Raw genomic sequence first — 19111 nt, forward strand, 5'->3', positions numbered from 1 at the left:
GCCAAATTGGTGTCAAGTCAGATTTGAACCTGCCATCTGCTGTAAATCCTTACCTTGAAAAAGTGCTTTTTTAGCCAGCCCTGAGCTGCAGTACTTCTCATCATCTTACTTAAGACTTGCTGTGGGATTTGCTGCAGGCTACATCTGATTTCCAGCACTTGAGAAAGCATGGCTGAGTGTGCTGCTTTGAATTTCACAGTACCAGGAGTGCGCTTCTCATTGCTAGAAGTCACTGCAGTTTATAAAACCTTTGTGCTGTGGCTGGAAGTCTTTCTTTCAGCTTTGACAGATAAGTGTCTGTCTCTGATGGATTTTTTTGTTGTCTTTGTTGCAGACAATGTCAAAACAGATCGAGCCGTGGCAATGGGGAATGGAATTTATATTTCTTGGAATTCGTACCCCAACATGACCTGTGGCTATATAGTAAAATGGTGTCATTCATCTGGGTCGGAACCCTGCAGTGTGGACTGGCAGAAATTTCCTTCAAATACAACAGATGCAGTGATAAAATCTGGTAAGTCAGAAATCAGTTGTTGAGTTTTTCTGGTTCAGAGTCTGAGTAGAAAATGAAGTGAGAGCAGTATGATGCTATGGATCAAAGATTGTTGCTCTGTGCTTGTGTATACTGACGAATTTCTCCTTGACATTGCATTTTTTTAAAATTTCTTATGCAGCCTTACCAAATCCAAATGCTAGTCATCACTAAATTATTATCATCATGCATTTATTAACTATTTTGAAATTACCTTTTCTAGCTACACCCAACAACATTCTGTCACAGTATAATACATAATGGTTAATCTAGCGTTCAGGAGTGTATAGCACTGCTCAGGATGGGGGGAAGACTAATCCATTGTTTTTACATCAGGCAGATTTTTTTTTTTTAAAGTGTGACCTCCATGTGTTGGATCACTTTCCGCAGTTAAAGTTCCAGGTCTCTAGGCGCTGGTGGGGAGATAGGAAAATGAGTTTCAGCTGTTGTGAGACTGGTAGAAGCAGAAAAGACCAAAGAAAGATGTAGTTTTTTTCTCTGCTCCCTATGTATATGTATATTTACTTTCTAGAAGCATTTGCTATATACAAAGCTCCCATTAGAGAAAATGATTTGAAACTGTATACATAAAAAAGTTGGGTGGGTGCAAATTTAGTAGGTGAGCTTTCCTACTTGCAGTGACAGTGCTGTCTTCATGTTATTTTTGTTTGTGCTGGCTAGCTCTTGCTTTTTCTAAGCAGACAATACTATGTCTGTCCTAAATGCACTGCTCAACTCCTGCTCTCTTTCCTGCGATGCTTTTTGAAGTGTGCTGTGAGAGTTTCCAGGCTGTGGGGGCTGGGCTCAAGCTGCCACATTTACCTCTGTGTTTGGTCCTTCCAGAAGAGTCTCTCCATCTGGACCTGAATCCACATGACTTCTGTAGTGGTCCACAGAGGCTGCTTGTTTAGGAAAAGATTAATTGAGGTTCAGCTTGAAAATACTGACCTGCAGAAATCACAGGAAGTTGTAAATTATTTATACAAGGTAGTATTAAGCATCTATCAAAGGCATACAAAGCATACAAAGTTTGACTGTCTGGGTTTTGTAGAGTCATTTCAGACCTGGAGTTTCATTGCTGAAGTGTTTCAGAGTCACTTCTGAGACCTCTCTGAATTTCTTTTGCACTATTGCTGCAGTAAGTCTGTGTATTTCAAAACACATTTTTGTTTCCAAAGAGGAGTCAGGATCTACATGGCTGCTGTGGGAGGAAAGTAAAGTGACTGTTTCAGTAACTTTAGTTTGTATTTCCTCATGGAAAAAGCAATTTATGCATTTTGAGTAGCTTATTTTGAATCTGTTTGTTTAGAAACAAAATTTTTCCAAGAGCAAGATTTGCTTACTGCTCCAAAACCGTGACTAACAATGTTTATATCTAATACTGCAGTCTGAGGCTGTCATTTTTTTAATACACATTTTTGTGAGTATGTGCATTGTGAAAATTAGAAGCATCAGTGTCCATTAGTGAAACCTTCTCACTTACAGTTTTTCTCTTGCAGCTCTGTTCAGACCTGGCGTGAGATACAACTTTTCACTGTATGGCTGCAAATCCAGTGGATATCAGTTACTGAAAAACATAACTGGGTATACAAAAGAGCTGCGTAAGTGTACTTTATCATTCAGGATCTTTGCAAAGTGAGTTTGAACTGTGTCTGCTTTTAGCTTGGTGTTGGCAGAAGATTGACACTGAAATTGTCATACAGTGCTACTGACTTCTGCTTGTTCTCTGTGCGTAATTGTAATATATTTCTTGATCCACTCCAGTTCTCAGCATGCAACAACTCTATATCCTTCAGCTTGTATTGTGGTGTAGGGTTTGCCACCACAGAGCAGAAGTTTGCTTTATGGACAGTGTTCTTCGGTGTTGAAGGCACAGTTACAGTGTGAGCCTCATTGATGTGGTCCCTTCTGCAGGAGAGGGGTCAACTTGTCAAGTCAAAGCAAACTTCTGAGAACTGGATTCCTTGGCTACTGTCATAATGAATACCCTGTCATACTGAGTTTTCTCATTTCAGCTTCTTGGGGTGTGGACTAAGGCTGAGCTTACTTGCCTGGGGATGCACTAGTGGCTGAATGCCTTCTACTTCCAGGAGCCTGAATTTGTCGTTGTTCTTTACAATCACATCTTCTGTGTAGAATGTGACTACAGCTCCCATTTCACTTTGAAGTTTAGCGTGGTTTCTCCTGGAAGATTGTGCTTGGAAAACTGAGCTGCTGAACTGATCTGATCCCTTTGAAAAACTGTTGTTTATTGCATTGCTAAAGCTGAAGGTGAAATCAAGAGAATTTTTCCAGGAACTCATCTTTCATTCATTTGCATTTCTGCAAAAATAAAGAACAGTCTCCCAGAGGGTTTTTCAGTATGCATTCTCAGCAGAATTAGAAACTTCCAAGACAAATAGATAACAGCTTTGGATAATAAAAAACGCATTGGACATTGGAAAATAAGGATATTCATTTTGCTGAAGGTCATAGGTTTATTCTAAACATCAGATTTGCCTTTGGACAGGTAATCATCAAAGATGATGAAATCAAAGATGAAGTAGATGCATTCTCAGACGTGAGTTCAGTGCTGATAGATAGTAGCAGATTAGTGTCTGATATCAGACTATGTCCTGTTACATGACCTGATACAACAGATGTTTTCAGTAGCTCTAGGAATTGGAGTAAGGACCTGTGATGCCTGCTAAGGCTGTTCTTTTAAACTGAGATAGGCTTCCATAATAGTAGTGTGAAGTTTGTTTAATTTGAAGACAAGCAATGCAATCACAAAGCTAAAGCCTTTACAAGCTTAATAGTTAATATGTTCTGAATGCAATCTTTCAGCATTTGTTATGTGAAGAAGGGTATGGGTCTGCAAAAACACAACCTGAAAAGAGATTTTTCTCTCAGCTGGTGTTACTAGATAAAGTTGCAGTACTTAATATCAAAGAGACCAATGTACTTGTGTCTTTGCAGTGTCACCTGTTCAGTTTTTGAGAGTTAGGGAAAGATGTTCAGGAAAAGCTGAACATGCCAGCCCTGAAATTAAACTGATGCAACACTTGCATGGATTCAGCATTTAACTCTAGAATATTACTGACTATCTTCTTCTTTCTTAATCCTTCCTGCAGCTCCAAAACGTGCACCAAATTTTACTGTAGAAGAAACTTCTTCAGATTCGATATTGGTAAAGTGGGAAGACATGCCTATTGAAGATTGTCAGGGGTTTTTAGAAGGATATCGGCTTTCCTTCGCAAAAGGTGAAAAAGATTCCTTAAAGCCTAGGCTTTTGGAATCAGGTAAATCTATAGATTATCATTCCCTTGCTCAAGCTTTTTTTTTCTTTTTTTTTCTTTTCTTTTTTTTTTTCCACTCATTTTAATTTCATTTTTAAAAAGAAAAGAGATCTTATAGTTCAGTTGCATTAGTCACTGATACTGTTGGTAGTTGGCCCCTGATACGTAACAATGGCATTTGAAATATCAGCTCTTTGTTTGATTAGCATAGTTGTTCTTTAATATAAGGCAAAAGTTGGAGAACACCCAGGTTTGCTGAGGGCATAGAGCTGTACAGTGACTAAGTGTCAGTGAGACACACTGCCCTGTGTACAGATGTCTTAGGTGGAAGAGATGCAGGCAAACTTATGTGACTATGTAAATTGGGTCCCTACCAGGACCCATATTGCAAACACACCTCTGTACAGGTCTGTCTCGCGCTGAATTAAGAGGACAAGCACAAGTGTAAAAAATTCAGCTAAATGCTGTGGTGTTTGCTGCCATACAGCAAAGTGTCATGACCAGGAATCTCTGCTTCAGTTTTGCTTAAAACAGAGGTCTCCTTGGGTTTAGTAAGCTGACTTAAAGAAAATCTTGCTGATGCTGAGGATGGCTCTCTGAATTCTTTTTTTTACAGTGCATGCTTTTCTTTCTTCTAAACAAACAGGGAATCCAGAACTTAAAGTTAAGAATATCACTGACTTAACGAAAAAGTCTTTGAAAATACTTGATCTTCAAGGCAAAACGAGTTACCAGCTGGATCTACAAGCCTACACTGCTGGTGGGTTGAGCCCTCCAAACAGCCTCTATGTGGTGACAAAGGAAGACTGTAAGTTGAACATCCCTATGCATTAATGTTAGTTACTCAGGGGCTATCCAGTGTATGTAAAATTGAGGTGTTTTGGTTGTGTTTTTTTTTTTTCCTGGTTACTTCAGATAGTCTATGCCTATTTTTTATTTATTTAGTACCTTAAAAAAAAAAAACACAACACAAAAAAGGATAAAAGTGAGAAAAAAGTCCTTTCTCATTACAGCTACCTTATAATTCAAGCTAATCTATGCAGAAGAAATAATTTATAAACTTTTATTATAGTATGGAGTCTTCTTTAGCAACTTGTTTTTCTCAATTTTCCCATGAAGAATATCTATCTGTTAATACATGATGGGAAGAAACACACTGTGGAAATATTTACCCGTTTCAGAATTATAAACAGATGCCTTTCTGCTTTTAATTCAGTTTTATCAATCCCCTGACGGAAACAAACCCTAAAAGATAGTTAGAAAAAGAGATTGACTTTAGGTAACAAGAATTAAAAAAAAAAAAAGTCATGTGAAAGGAAGATTGAACACTGGGGTGCAACAAAAATACATGAAAAATCGAATGTAAGGCACTTAACATCCGCAGAGAAAGGCAGAGGGAATGTATCAGAGAGCAACCCTGGGAATTAGAAACATTGTAAACCGTATAAAAGCCAGTGCAGCTTGTGCAGTGTTGTTTGCCCTTAAGAGCTATTACCAGAGATTTGAAGAGCTCAAGTAACCTGAAAGTGCTGTTCCAGTGCCTACTGAGAACAAACATCGCAGTGGCAGTCAGTCTTGTGTTGCACCTTTGAGATTAAGCAAGCAGAGAGAAATAATCGGCTAATTTCTGTAGCTGTCACTGAATCAACTATTTATAGATTGACGTTTGATCTTCCTAAAAAGTTTATGGTATATATTATGAAGTTTATGGTATAGGTCACTGTTTATGGGCCACTGTTAGCTGAGTTTCTGTGTAGGTGAGAGACTCTATTCTGTGGGACTGTTAGAAAAGGCATAAAGCTTGCTGGAAACTTTGGATATATTTAGTACCTTCTCTTTTTTGTCCCCCAGCTGTAGGACTAATCATTGCAATTCTCATCCCTGTGGCAGTGGTTGTTCTGCTTGGAGTGGTGGCAAGCATCTTTTGCTATAGGAAAAGGGAGTGGTAAATATCTGCATTCAATTCTGAACGTTTTTAAAATATATTTGCTTTAGCACCAGTGTTTTTGATTGTTTGAGTAATTCCTTGTTTTCTGCGAGTGCCCAAATATGTTAGTGTACAGACTTTTGTGTAAAAGAAGTTGGCAAAATAATGTTTTAGAAGGTGAGGAAGAAATTAAGTTGGCAATAAGTGAGAACTAGGGATACAAAAGGGTTTTACAGGAGCCTGTCTCCCAGTGAGCCCTGTTTATTAATCATTTTCCAAAGCATAATTTGTGAGCTATCCACAAACACTCAGATAGACATCCCACCTTCATGTTCTCATAAACATGGCATCACAAGTTCCCTAGTTTAAAAAAAGAAAAGGAAAACAGAATAGTTTACTGCTATTTCCATTAAATACTCAGAGAAAGTACAACGTACTGAATCTTTATACCAGATGTCTTCAGTATTCTGAAGTAAACTGAAATGTTCTGACCCCTTCAGTGTATTGGCAATGTGTTTCAGGGCTTGGTAACTTTGATAAATTCTGTCTCTCCTCTTTAAAGGATCAAAGAAACATTTTATCCGGAGATCCCAAATCCTGAGAACAGTAAGGCACTGCAGTTTCAGAAGAACATTTGTGAGGTAACCTTGATTTTAAATCTGGCATTTTAAACTTCTAGAAGACACTCTGAGCAAATAAGTCTCTGTAGGCTTTGAGTCTTCTACTCTAGTTGTAAGGTGACTCTGTGGCAAAGAGGAACATGGCAAGATGCTGTGTAACTTTTGTCCAACTACATCTGAAACTATAATGTTTATGTAGTTACGAAGTTTGAACTAGGAAAGAGCTTATGCATTTCTGTCCTGCCACGCAATTAGTGAGTCTTAGTAGATGGCTGTGTTACTCCCACATAGTTATTATCTTTGCCATGCTGGTAGGGGAAGTAGAAAGTATGGTAACATATAGTGGGCCCCATAACTGGAACTGAGTGTAACATTTAGATAACCTTCTTGAATGGATTATAAAAAGCTGAGATTTGAGGAAACAGTTCTCAAACACTTACTGCAAGATTTGGAGTCTCTTTAAATTGGCTGAAATAGTTTTAACAAGAAGAGGAATGTGTGAGGAAACAGAAAATAAAAATCAAAGCATTTATTGATTGACTGATGGATTGATTGATTGACTGTACTAATAGCAATGGAATGAGTGCAAGGCACAAGCCAGCATGCAGGTTTAATTTGGACAAGCTGTTATTATCAGGGTTTCCAGGTCTTTTAGCTTAGTCTCTGCCTTCTTTTTCTCACTTCAGGGGAATAAGTCACTTAAAACACTGGAAATGAATCCCTGTACCCCAAATAGTGTTGAAGTGGTGGAAACACAGTCTGCAGCTCCCAAAATTGAAGACACTGAGATGATGTCCGCAACAACAGACACCATTGTGCCTGAAGATGGATCTGACTCAGAAACAGAAAACCATGTGGTTGTGTCCTACTGCCCCCCTATCATTGAAGAGGAGATATCAAATCCCCCTATGGATGAACCTGTGGGGTTATCTCAGGTGGTTTACATTGACATCCAGTCAATGTATCAGCCTCAAATTAAACCAGAAGAGGAGTCAGAAATAGATTTAGTGACTACTGCAGGCTATAAGCCACAAATGCAACTGCCTGTCAGTGCTCTGAAAATAGAAAGTCACTCACCTGCCGAGGAAGAATCAGATAAGACAGCAGGTTACAGACCTCAAGCAAACGCAAATGCCTGGAACATGGACGCTCCAGACTCTCCTGGATCAGTTGAAAGCAACAATGAAAATGCATCTTTTGGGAGCCCGTGCTCCATTAATTCCCGACAGTTTCTGCTTCCCCCAAAAGATGACGAAGACTCTCCCAAGCCCAGTAACACGGGGTGGTCCTTCACACACTTTTTTCAAAACAAGCCAAATGATTAACAGTGAGTTATCATTGCACCTGAACCTGCCTTCTAAATAAGCTCTTATTCCTGATGAAACAGGATGAAAAAAGTACAAAAAGCATGCGTTATTCTTGGAGACAGTCAGCAGAGGTTCTAGTAAGCTGAATGTTACCATGTTTAAGTTAATGAAAGTGTTGATGTTCCATTTTAATAGAGGCTGAGGCCAGAATTATAGCAGTCTAGTTATTACTGTAGTAAAATATATTGGATATAAGCGGTATTGAGTTTAGATCTCCTGATAAATATAGTCAGAGAACTCTGCTTACCTTCAGTGTTTGAAGGCTAGTGTGATCTCATACAACTCACAACGTGGAAAGATTGCTTTGCTTTGTTGTAGTTGTTCTCAACCATGCATACTCAAATGATGTAGTCCCAACAGATACGCTCACTTGAAGATTTCATTTACTGAAAACTTCAGCCTAATGTTTTATAAGGATATGGTTGGAAACTCTTGAGATCTTTTACCTAATGATGAACTAACAGCAAATCAAAGTTCTACTTTTCTCCCATATGTCACTGTTTAACACTTTTTAAGCAATGGCCGTTCAAAGCTGTTGCTTCTTAACTAGACACTAGTTTCTGTACCTACTGTACAATGTTTATTCAGTGTTTGACTCAGGGGTACAAACTTGGGGAAAAAAAGTGTAACACTGATTTAAACCTCAACAAGAACTGCATGAAGTTTAAAAAACAAAACAAAACAAAAAAAAAAAACAAACAAAAAAAAACAAAAAACAAAAAAAAAAAAAAAAAACAAACAAAAAAAAAACAACCATAGAATACTCTATACTTTTTCTGTCCTTCTGTTAAGGAGTTACATTTCTTGATGTATTGCACTAATGCATTTTGTATTTTATAGTTTGAGCTCCAGACCTCCTGCCTCAACTCATACTCTATTCAGTTCCCCCACAGTATTCAGGAGTCTTTGCATTATGCAGCAATGTAAGCCATGGGGAAATCTCTGACCACTAACACTAGTTGTCCAAGCCATTTGGCACCAGAAATCAGATGTAGTACTACAGCTCTGTGAGAACAAATTTCTCTTTGGATGGTCTTCATTATGTTAGTGTTGCTACCTGCTGCCTGGCTGTTCTCCACATTGTCCACCCGACAGGACCTTTTCCTACACATCCTATCTAGGAGTGCAAAGGGGGATTTCTGCAGTGGCAGAAACCTTAGGAGGTTTTAAGGCCACTAGTTCTACCTCTCCTTTACTAGACATGTGATGCAAAGATATCTTAAATGATGTAAATTTGTATGCTTAAAGAAGTTTTCAGAACAATCATCTTTGAATTTTTTTTTCATGTATGCATCTATAGGCAACTGTAATTGTAGTATTTCACTGTGCAAATTTCCAACTTCAGCACACTGAGTTTCACTAGCTTACAATACAAAGTGCTTTCTAATTTACCTGTTCCATATTGTAAAACACAGTGAAGAGAGGTCAGATCTTTAAGCACTTGATCAAAAAGGGTTTTCATAAAGTCATAACCAAATCTTAGTGTACATTTCAATTTCCTGAACCAGCTTGTGGCATTTGAAAATAAGATGAATGAGTAGATTTCAATCTGAGATTTCTAACAGATAAGGAGGCTGGATTGACTAAGTTTTTAGCTATAATGGTGTGAGAACAGACCAGAAGGGTGGCTAAGCTTAGCAGATGTTTGGTCTACCGAACCACATGACCTGGCCATCAAAGTAAAACCAAGCATTAGGTTAAACCTAGTCACTGCAATGGGTGCTGCAGTTTCAGATACTGACATGTCTCTGCCATCTCCGTAGAATGAAAACACAGAGGGATTTCAAAACAGACAGAACACTAAAGGCAAAACACTAAGAAGCTTCCAAATCATCATCACTAACAACTGTATATGCCTTCTGGAAGAGTGAAATGTAAAGACAGTAAGTTTAGATGTGTTTGTGGGCCTGACAGAATACACGGTCTGTCTGAAGAATGGAAAGTGCAGATCAGGTTCTGCTCTAGAGGATGAATTTTGAATTGAACAGGGCTGCAAATGAAAAGTAAGGCAGTGTGAATAGCTGGTGTCCATCCGTCCACAGGCATCCCTACAAGAGAGCATTTCATGCCTAACGTATTACTGCTTGTTATTCAGTACACTAAATTAATACATAAAAGGAAGCAGTTCTACTCTTTGTGCTTGATAGAGAGGCAGCGATTATGTCCTAATAGTAGCAGTATTTTCTTCCTATTCCAAAGCTCACAGTACCTTATTTAAAGCCTGTTTTTTTTTCACTCTAACGTTATTTTTTTTGTTTTCTAATGCATTTTGTTCTAATAAATTTTAGATTATGCTTTTAACTGAAAGCAGAAGATGTTTAGAACAGAAGGCATGGGTAGTGTGGTTTATTACATTTTTGTTTAGTGGAGCAGTTTCTCAACACAGAGGAGCAATTACTGTTATATGAAGATCCGTAGGAAAAAGGAAAACTCTGTAGGGGAATTGCTTATCTCAGAGAATAACAGTGCTTTCTTATGATTGCATTTTGCAAGAAGCAACACCAAACCGAAGTTGTGGTTTTTAACTTGGCGGACTGGAAGCCAGGGTGAGCAGAGGGCGCTCAAAGCTCACAGGGAGCAACCTAGCACCTTTTGCAGTGCTCTCGAGGAGGATCAGTTCAACATAAATATCACATAGTCAAATTCTCTTTCATGTTGCTCGTAATTTTCAGTAAAGGCAAAATCCTTTATTTCACCATGATTAGGTGGTAGAGAGTTCCCTTAACAGAGGGCTGTCTTTAATGAACCATAGCACTCTCACTTAATTATCCATTGCTATTTTTAATTTTTTTTAACTTCATTTGATTTGTGTCCCGATTCCCAGTATGTAGGCAGAAGAGTCCCATTAAGAACAGTGGCTTACTATATCTTTAATCTTGGTTTATAGCCCTGCAGAGGGGCTTCATCTGTACACTACCAGCGAGGACTCCTTCCCAATATCTGTCTTAAATCTTCTGCAGGAAATCCAAATACCGTATTAATGAGAGAATATGTGCTTATTTAGTGTCCATGCGAAGACACCCCTTGGTGTACCCCCTTGGCAGTAAGAGTAGACTTGCTTTTTGAGCCCAAGTGATTTGTTAAACCAATGAAGCATTTTTAAGAAAGTCATTCATACCAAAAGCACTTTCAAAGCATGGTGCTGTTTAACCTCTGGATGTATTGATGTCAGTTGTAAGACTGAAACTTTGGGGTTCAAAGGAGATCAGACTCCTTGTACTTGTGCCTTTGGGCTTCCCAGTGAGTCTGTGTGGTCAAATTAGATGTGAGTGAAACCCCTTCTTGTTGTTTCTGAAAGATGTATTAAGAAACTAAATGTAATGCATTTTCATCATTTTCTGAAAGATCTTTTTCCTTTATTGAACATCTATTTTGTTTTAATTCTTTTGAATTTTTGTTTGGTTTTTTTTTTTCTCCTAGAATAAAAAATGTAAAAAGGGAAAAGAAAAAAATTCCAGAAGGGTTCCAAATAGAAGAGCTTTTTTCCAAAACACTCCTAACTCAGTGCTTCAGTCCTCTGGTTGAATCAATATCCAGAGATGTAGGGTGCCAATGTCAAGCTGTTTCTTTCTGAAGCAAGTCACCGGTGTTGCTGCTTTTTATTTTGAGCCATGACTATAATATGTGACAATTGGGTTTGTTTTTTGTTTTGATTTTTAGTACTGTTCATTTGATGCACGGAACATTGGTCACGTCTGATGTAACATCATGCACTCTTCTGTTTGACTTGTTCATTATTTTTGTTGTTCTGACTGACATACAGGAGCATACTTGGGATCTTGATTTTGTGTGTTAAATTCTGGAGTTGTAAATTTGAATGTGATATACCTCACAGAACTACTAGTAAATATTTCAACAAAACAGTAAGCTAATATTACAGATGGGCAGTGAATTATCTCCCCAGCTATGTGGAGGCTGCAAATGCAGACTTAGGACCTAATCAGTGGTATTTGCTGTTCTTGCTGACTCTATTATCCATAGTTGCTGCTTTCATGGGTAAATTGTTTCTCAAAGGAAATCAGCAGGCATTTAATCCATCACAACACAATTGGCAAATGCAACACATTTTTTTCACATTTGATTTATGAGGGGGACCAGAACTTTCCTTTGCTGGGCACAGGGCATCAGGGTGCTTCTGCTCAACTCAAGTTTCAGGCTGCTCTGAGGGGGCACACAAAAGTCTCTTCTCTCCTTTTTTGTTTTTGACAAGTCCAATAGAATAAAGTTAGAGCTGAAGGCAGTGATATTGTCTCTTATAGTGTCCTCCACACTCGATTGAACATAAATGGTAGCAAAATTGAGGGTAACTGGATTTGTTGGAGGGAGAAGATATTTGAATATCACTATTAAAAGGTGACGAGAAATTGTATCCTCTATTTTTAGACAATAATTTCTTTGTAAATAGCGTATTTGTACCTAGAAGTAGATAAAAATACAGTAAAAGAATTTGAAATATGCAGGAAGAAAATGTAATATTTCAAGAATCAAGTTGCTAACAAGGCTCTGTACCATAAATCTATCAAAGACTTCCCCTGTAAATAGCATGCTTTGCTCTGCCACAGGCTTTGAAGAAGACTTCAAATCCAATGGCATCAGAATTTTTAACACTAAGTAAGGTCCTAACTTTTCATGCAAATGCGTGATAGCAGCATTATGTACCTAGGTATGTATTGGCCTACGATTCCCAAAGCATGGTTTTTGAGAGCCCTGTCCTTGACTATATGCCTTAGGAGTGCATTTTCTCACAGGGGAAATTGGCTGCCATCTGCACTCCTCCCAGCATCCTATGCAGAGTTCGTGCTGCTGTGCATTTAGCAGTGACTGATGTTTAGAGATGCTGTCAGCACATCTGCAGATTTGTTGTTGGATTCTTCTTTGAATTGGCATTATCAAGCCGGGGAGGACATTCTTCGACCCCAAATGTTGCATACAGAGGTTGAGGAACACTGGAGTGTTTAAAAGCTCATTTCCTCATGCCTCTCCTAAGTTTTTAAATATCTTCATAGAAGCTGGAAAACAGTTTCTTCCATAACAGTTTTTTTTCCCCTCCTCCATCATTTATATAACTCTGGATTTTCCCCAGTGTTTCTATGATAGTGTTTATTTCCTTTTTGCACATTATGCAAACAAACCTCAAATTATATTGGCAGGGTTTTCCATAACTTTGCAAGTTGTCCCAGTGTGCATAACAATGCGCCCCCCCCCCCCCCCCCCACACACACACACACACAAAAATGTCTATCAACTTCTCTCACTTTTTCAACAAAAAAACTCTCCAGAAAATATGTGAGGAATGAGCTTCACCAGTGAGCTGGTCAGTGAGTAGGGTGCTGCAAGGGATTGAGTTAATCCCTTGCAGTCTCACCTTCTCCTTGTGTCTGGGTGATGCCATGGTGAGCCAGAGCAATTAGCATCCTCATCTTTTACTGTGTTCCTTAACAGCATCTGTAGGGAGGATTTTGAACAGTCCCAAATCTGCTCTTCAGCTGGTGTTACTGGAAAGCAGGCTGCTGAAGACAGCTTCCACGAGCACTCTGCCAGCCACACATTTTGCAACTTGCAAATCGTAGTGCCCAGAGAGTAAAGTTTAACCAGAGAATGCATAAAAATTGAAGGTTTTCATTTTCTTTAGTTGGGATGATAAAAATTCAAAAAGCTCCAAGTGGGTAGAGTAAAACAGATGCTTGTAAAGTCTCACGCCTTTTAGTAGCAAAACAAATACAGATACAAAACAGTCCTTAAACTTCACCATGACATTGTTTCTTTAATGTGATTTAAAGTGGCTTAGGGTAAACAATACTGTAAGGTTTGCAGCCTGTCAGATGGCCAGAAAAGAAGGTAACTCTCATCTGAAACCCTACCTGATGATAATGGTAGTTTGAACTTCAGTCCAGCTGTGGCACAAAAAGCAGCAGAACTGGTGGAGTCATGCAAGTCACCCAAAAATTTGTTGTATTCTAATGCTGTTACTTTTAAAATATATACTGTGAACAGGTTCAGTGGTTCAATGTTTTGGGTTTTTTTTAGATCTTTTTATACCGTCTTTTTACAGCATAAGTAATTTTTTTAGAGATGGTTTTGTGTTCTATTTTTACAAATATTTTAATGGACTTCTGTTAAATAGTAGTGAAATATTGTTTGCCAATTTGAAATGTTCATCTATAAAATTAGTCCTGAGAATAAATCAATAAATCAATAAATCATACTGTCAAAACAGTCATCCTAATGCACTAAACCTAACCAGTCATTTAACATAGCTCTATTGCTGAATGATACCGAAGTTCTCCAGCTTCCAAATCTGTTACTCAAAAAAGATTTTCACAATTTAAAATAATCGTACAGCACTTTAACAAAGTTGTAGTATACCAAGTAAAATAGTGATTCAACAGTGTGTATCAATGAGAAAATTTATTGGCTTAGCAATTAAACATGCATGCTTGAAAATGGAAGCGTGGGATCACGATGGGGAAATAATATTCCGGTGAGCTAGATGACACGTGAGACTAACCTGAGACACCAACTTTGCAAATGTCTTAAAACTAGTTTGCTTGGCTGTTGTAATTCCTGTTATATTGCTTGTGTGTCTAAAAATATGCATGTATTTAACAATTTTACCATAGTATTGCCATGGAATTTAATAAATATATTTTCTTACGCTCTTACATGTTTTGATATTCTTTGCTTGCATGTTTATTCTTAAATAAGAGTTAAATTCTGCACATGCTCCAGTGTAAACAGAGTTATTTTAACTTTGTGCTAGAATAAATAACCTCAGGATCTGGCAAGCACTGCCTTGGCTTCTTGATCAGTAGAGTAATGCAAGTACTCTCTGATCTGCTTCTAAGCACAGCATTTCATAGCATGTAAGTACAGCATACACTGAAGCTCTTTGGTTCATGTCATGCAATGTGAAGAGAAGAAGTGGGCTGCCTCCCTTACCTGTGTCTCCCTCAGATTATGGCTCTAACACCTGGGGGTTGAGATGTGATTCCAAAGCTGAGGGCTTCTAGATGTGAGGAGACAGAGCTCCTCACCACCCACACCAGAGCTGTGTGGTGGACACCCCTATTCCAGGATGCAGAATGTAGAGGCAGGAGGAAGTGGTCCAGAATGAGGATTGTGAGTAGGTTTGCCTGATGTAGGACACGTTCTCAAGATCTTGTAGTGGAACTGAGATGATCAGCCTCTATGGTGGCTTCATGGGCCCCAATACGGGCCTTACATTTGAAGATATTTATTTATGCCACAATACTTGTTTGTTGTAGCGATATCCAGGGAATTTTGTGTCTCGTCTGGACTTATGAGGAGCAGCTGAGGAAACTGCGATTGTTTAGGCTGGAGGAGAGGAGGCTCAGGAGAGACCTTATTGCTCTCTGTAGCGATGTAGAAGTTGGCCTCTTCTCTGGTGTACTAGTGATTGATCTAAAGGGAATGGCCTTGAGACATGTCAAGGAGATTCAGATGCTAGGAAAAATTTTATCTCTGACAGAGGCTGGAATGAGATACCCACAGAGATGGTTGACTCACTGTCCTTGGAAGTGTTCAAGAAATGTTCAGATGTTGTACTAAGTGACATGGTTTAGTGGGAAATATTGGTTGCAGGTGAACATTTGGACTGGATGATCTTGCAAGTCTTTTCCAAACGTGGAGATTCTATGATTCTGTGATTTAACTACAGCACCTGGACCAATGAGTGACCCACTGCCTTAGTACTGTGCAGACAGACAAGTGCTATAACACAGCATACAATATATAAGTGTTGCAGACCAGCTACCCTGCTGATCTCTACCACTGCAGTGACCAGAGAGGAGCAGCTGAGAGTACAGGCCCTTGAAGACACAAGGTAGTCTCTGATCTCCCCATAATGAGCAGTAGTCCTTCTCTATTACTTGAAGCTCTGATGAGGCAGAAATCCCAGTAGTGCATCTTACCATGCGTGTGGCAAGTCCTCTCATTGCAAGGATTCACCTCTAGGTGCGTGCTTGTTTCCTAGTTGCTAAGTGAATGCAGAAATCAGTTACTGACAGCACCTTTTTGTGCTGCATTTACAACATACAGTAACTATGGAAAAAAATACCTCAAGCAAGTTGTGATCTGGAACTTTTCATTCTGAGTGCATTTGATAAGTGGGAACCATTAGTACAGGCACTTTTTAATTATTAAAAAAAAAATAATAATAAAAAAATTAAAACCATATACCCAAAAGGAGTGTGAGGTTCAAGTTATGTTAGGGTGTTAGGGCCTTCTGAACAATGTAAGTTGTAACAGTAGCCTGACCAAGTTCTAAGGTTGGTTAGTGATGGAGGATTGGGATTTTCTGTTCCTCACCATGAGTACATGGGCGCAGAGAGGGCTTTATGTTCCCAATGTTTCCTGGCCTCATATCTGCATGCATCATTTTATGCTGCCTAACTTTATTTTCTCTGGTCTGTCAGTGCTATCTGCTTCTAACACATCACTGCCTATGGCATTTACATCCAGTGTTTCCCTGCATTTCCTGTTGCATTACATGAATAAAGGTTGCAGCATCCCTGTGTGTGTGCCACTTGCTAGTTCTAAAAAAAGCAGTGTTATGGTAGTTCAAATGAAACCTTGATAATTGGCTATTTCATTTTTAAATTCTGCTTTGTTGATGCCAACTCCAAAAGGTGTATTGAGGTCAAAAAAAAATGGAAGCAAAATGAATAGTGAAGAAAATATTAAATTTTCTCACTGTATCTTCAAAAAATGGGAAAAGTGAAGGAAAATCTAATGTCCACAAAAAGTTATCACAAAAGCTGCTGCTGTTGCCACTGAAAACTACTTGCAAATCTGCAAAAAAAAAAAAAAAAAGGGTGGAAAGCCGCTGAGTTGTGAGCCAGCCTTAAGTTCTGTTGTCCCTTTTCTTCTACCCAGTCACAGTTTTTTGTGGCTGTCTGCCCCACGGTGACCTTCACAATGTCCCCACTCCCACTCCTGGCGTCTCGCCGTCACGTGTGGTGCAGGAAAATGCAACCGGTGGGGCTGGTGCAGGGAGAACAGCATTGGTGTTCCCTTAGAGAGGAAGACTGAAGGAAGCTTAAAAAAGACAGGGGGAGGAGAGGAACAACGTCTTCTTTGTCCTGCACACAATAAACAAAGAATAATGCTCTGACAGTGAGGGAAAATTCAAGAGAAATGGGGACACTCAGCCCACAGTGCTGCCTGGCAGTCTCCGTAGTGGGCAATTTGGAGCTGGCAGAACAGAAGGGGCAAAAAGAGGACTGAAGAGGTGATATTTTTGTTATTTTGCAGATAGATCCCGTCCAGGCTCAGCTCCTAACAACACGGTCTGCGCAGAGTCCTCACTGGGCTGTGCAGGAGCACTGCTGAGGGGTTTTGATGCTCACAGCCTGGTGAGGCTGCAGGATGCAGCAGGCCCCAGTGCTGCTGGCACTTGTTGAGCCCAGGTATAGAAGTCTCAGCCCCACTGTGGGGACAAAGACCCACTTTGCGCCACACCATGGAAAAAAAACAGAGCAAGTGAGAGAGCCGCCCCCTCCACAGTAAACTTCTAAAACCAGAAGTGACTCACTGTTGAAATGGGATTGCTGCTCTCTGTGAGTAGAATTCAGCAATGTTTTGGCCTCTGCTTTAAAAGGTTTTCCCAGAAGCAGAACCTGTGTGATGAAAATTCAGCAGGCTCTTCTGGCAAGATAATGCACCGGGTCCCAGGACAACCACCTCCAGCAGCCTCCTCCTGATCACCTCCTGGCTCCCCAGAGACAAGTTTAGAAACTGGGATAAAGAAGAGTCCCTGGTCTTCTCTACTTTTGGCTGCCAAAAACACACTGTTGCCAACATAAGGCTTTGCCTATAGTAGGGATCACCGCTTGGTCTGGCTTCAGTTTCCTCTGCCATCGCTTTTCACTTCATTTTTTTTTGTTTTACATTTTTCCTTATTTTGCCCTAGGACGACCCAAGCAGACCTACCTGCCAGTACCCCAGCAGCTGGTCCTTACAGAGTTGGCCTGAGATGAGTTTAAACCAGGCCCTCTGCCTTTGTCAGGGCATTAGGCAGGCAAGCAGCAGCTCCCAAAAACATGGCCTCTGCCCCACTGGGCATCTTTCTCCTGGGACAACACCATCTATTTTTTTCCTGACTGTCCCCTGGATTCCGCAGCTCAGCACAGAGCCTGCCTCATCCCACCCAATGCTTGCAGCAAGAGTGTCTTTCAGGATGAACATGGAAAACTAAGAAGAAAACCAAGACCTGAGATTAGGTTTAGGAAGAGGATTTCACTCAAAGAGGCAGAAAGACCCAGTAATGCTAGCTGCATTTCAATGGCCTCTTTATAGCAGTTTTAATCTTTTTTCTGTAGTTTACTTAACTGCATGCTCCCTGTTGACCTGCTGCAAACAATGTGGAGCACCATGGATACCGGTTTCCCTGCCAGCCCAGCAGGTCCTTGCAGGAGGACTGGGAACAGCAATGGCCCAGGTAGGGATTTTGTCCCTGGATTTTGTTCCTGCTGTCCCCTAGATCCACCGCTGCAGTGAGAACTTGAAATGCAATGCAGAACAGTGATAAAACCCACCAAACAGCAGCACACCAGTCCCACGGACTTTGGGAGTTACAGTGCATGTGAAAAAGCCCCAGATTCAGAAGCCTGGTTTTTGGCTTGTAGAAAGTCAGTACTAGGGAATGGTGACCACAGGTTGGGCAGTCTCTCTCCTCCGTAGCACATATATATATGAGACCTGACTGTCAATGGCTGATCCTGCCGCAGTTATGCCAAGCTTCTGATACATACTGGATGATATGTAATGTGGTTAACAAATGGCCTCAGTGAGTGAGCAGCACACCTGGGCCAGATCCTAGGAAAACAGGACAAAGTACACTGCCATGCACTGTCCATATCTCCCCAGTCCAGACATCTCCAATCCACTGCCCACCTGTCTCACGCAGCCCAACTGACAGCAAAGAGTTGTGTGCATTTTGGTTCATTGGCTGAACACAGTCCTGTAAGCAGCAGAAAATACACTGCCATGCTTCCCATTTTGTTAAAGGAATTTGAGAACATGCTTCAAGATTGCTGGAAAAAAATCCTCATTTTTTGGTCTGCTTGCAACTCCGTCTTCAGTCAACATAAATACATGACCTGGGAATCTTCAAATGGAGTGCAAAGAGTTGTGATCAGATACTCAACTGAAAAATCTGACCAGACCTCTTTCATAAGCCTCATTTTACCAGAGAAGAACATCCCTCCCTTCACAGTCACACTTTATTCATGTCATCACTTTTTGGTAGTGTGTACATTTGCGACCAACTATTTTCAAGGATGATGCTTGGGAATAGTAAAATTTCATCAAAAATATCTGATAAATAGTCTGAGAGCTCACTAAGATCTGCAGACACTGCCATGGAA

At 39.9% G+C, this 19111-nt stretch overlaps 1 protein-coding gene across 3 annotated transcripts in view; it reads left to right on the forward strand.

The window, feature by feature from the left end:
• Nucleotides 1-14386, forward strand: part of LIFR (LIF receptor subunit alpha) — a 54424-nt gene extending 40038 nt beyond the window's left edge. For all 3 annotated transcript variants that reach the window (XM_042875147.1, XM_042875149.1, XM_042875148.1), the window contains exons 15-21: nucleotides 335-514; nucleotides 2032-2133; nucleotides 3646-3813; nucleotides 4457-4618; nucleotides 5662-5755; nucleotides 6300-6378; nucleotides 7044-14386. In XM_042875147.1, coding sequence (XP_042731081.1) covers nucleotides 335-514; nucleotides 2032-2133; nucleotides 3646-3813; nucleotides 4457-4618; nucleotides 5662-5755; nucleotides 6300-6378; nucleotides 7044-7682 — 1424 coding nt within the window. In that variant the 3' untranslated portion in view covers nucleotides 7683-14386. The remainder of the gene's footprint in view (nucleotides 1-334; nucleotides 515-2031; nucleotides 2134-3645; nucleotides 3814-4456; nucleotides 4619-5661; nucleotides 5756-6299; nucleotides 6379-7043) is intronic.
• The last annotated feature ends 4725 nt before the right edge of the window (nucleotides 14387-19111 follow it).

Source organism: Lagopus leucura, unplaced genomic scaffold, assembly GCF_019238085.1.
Source record: "Lagopus leucura isolate 7727_CA_CO unplaced genomic scaffold, USGS_WTPT01 Super-Scaffold_100014, whole genome shotgun sequence".
NCBI lineage: Eukaryota > Metazoa > Chordata > Aves > Galliformes > Phasianidae > Lagopus > Lagopus leucura.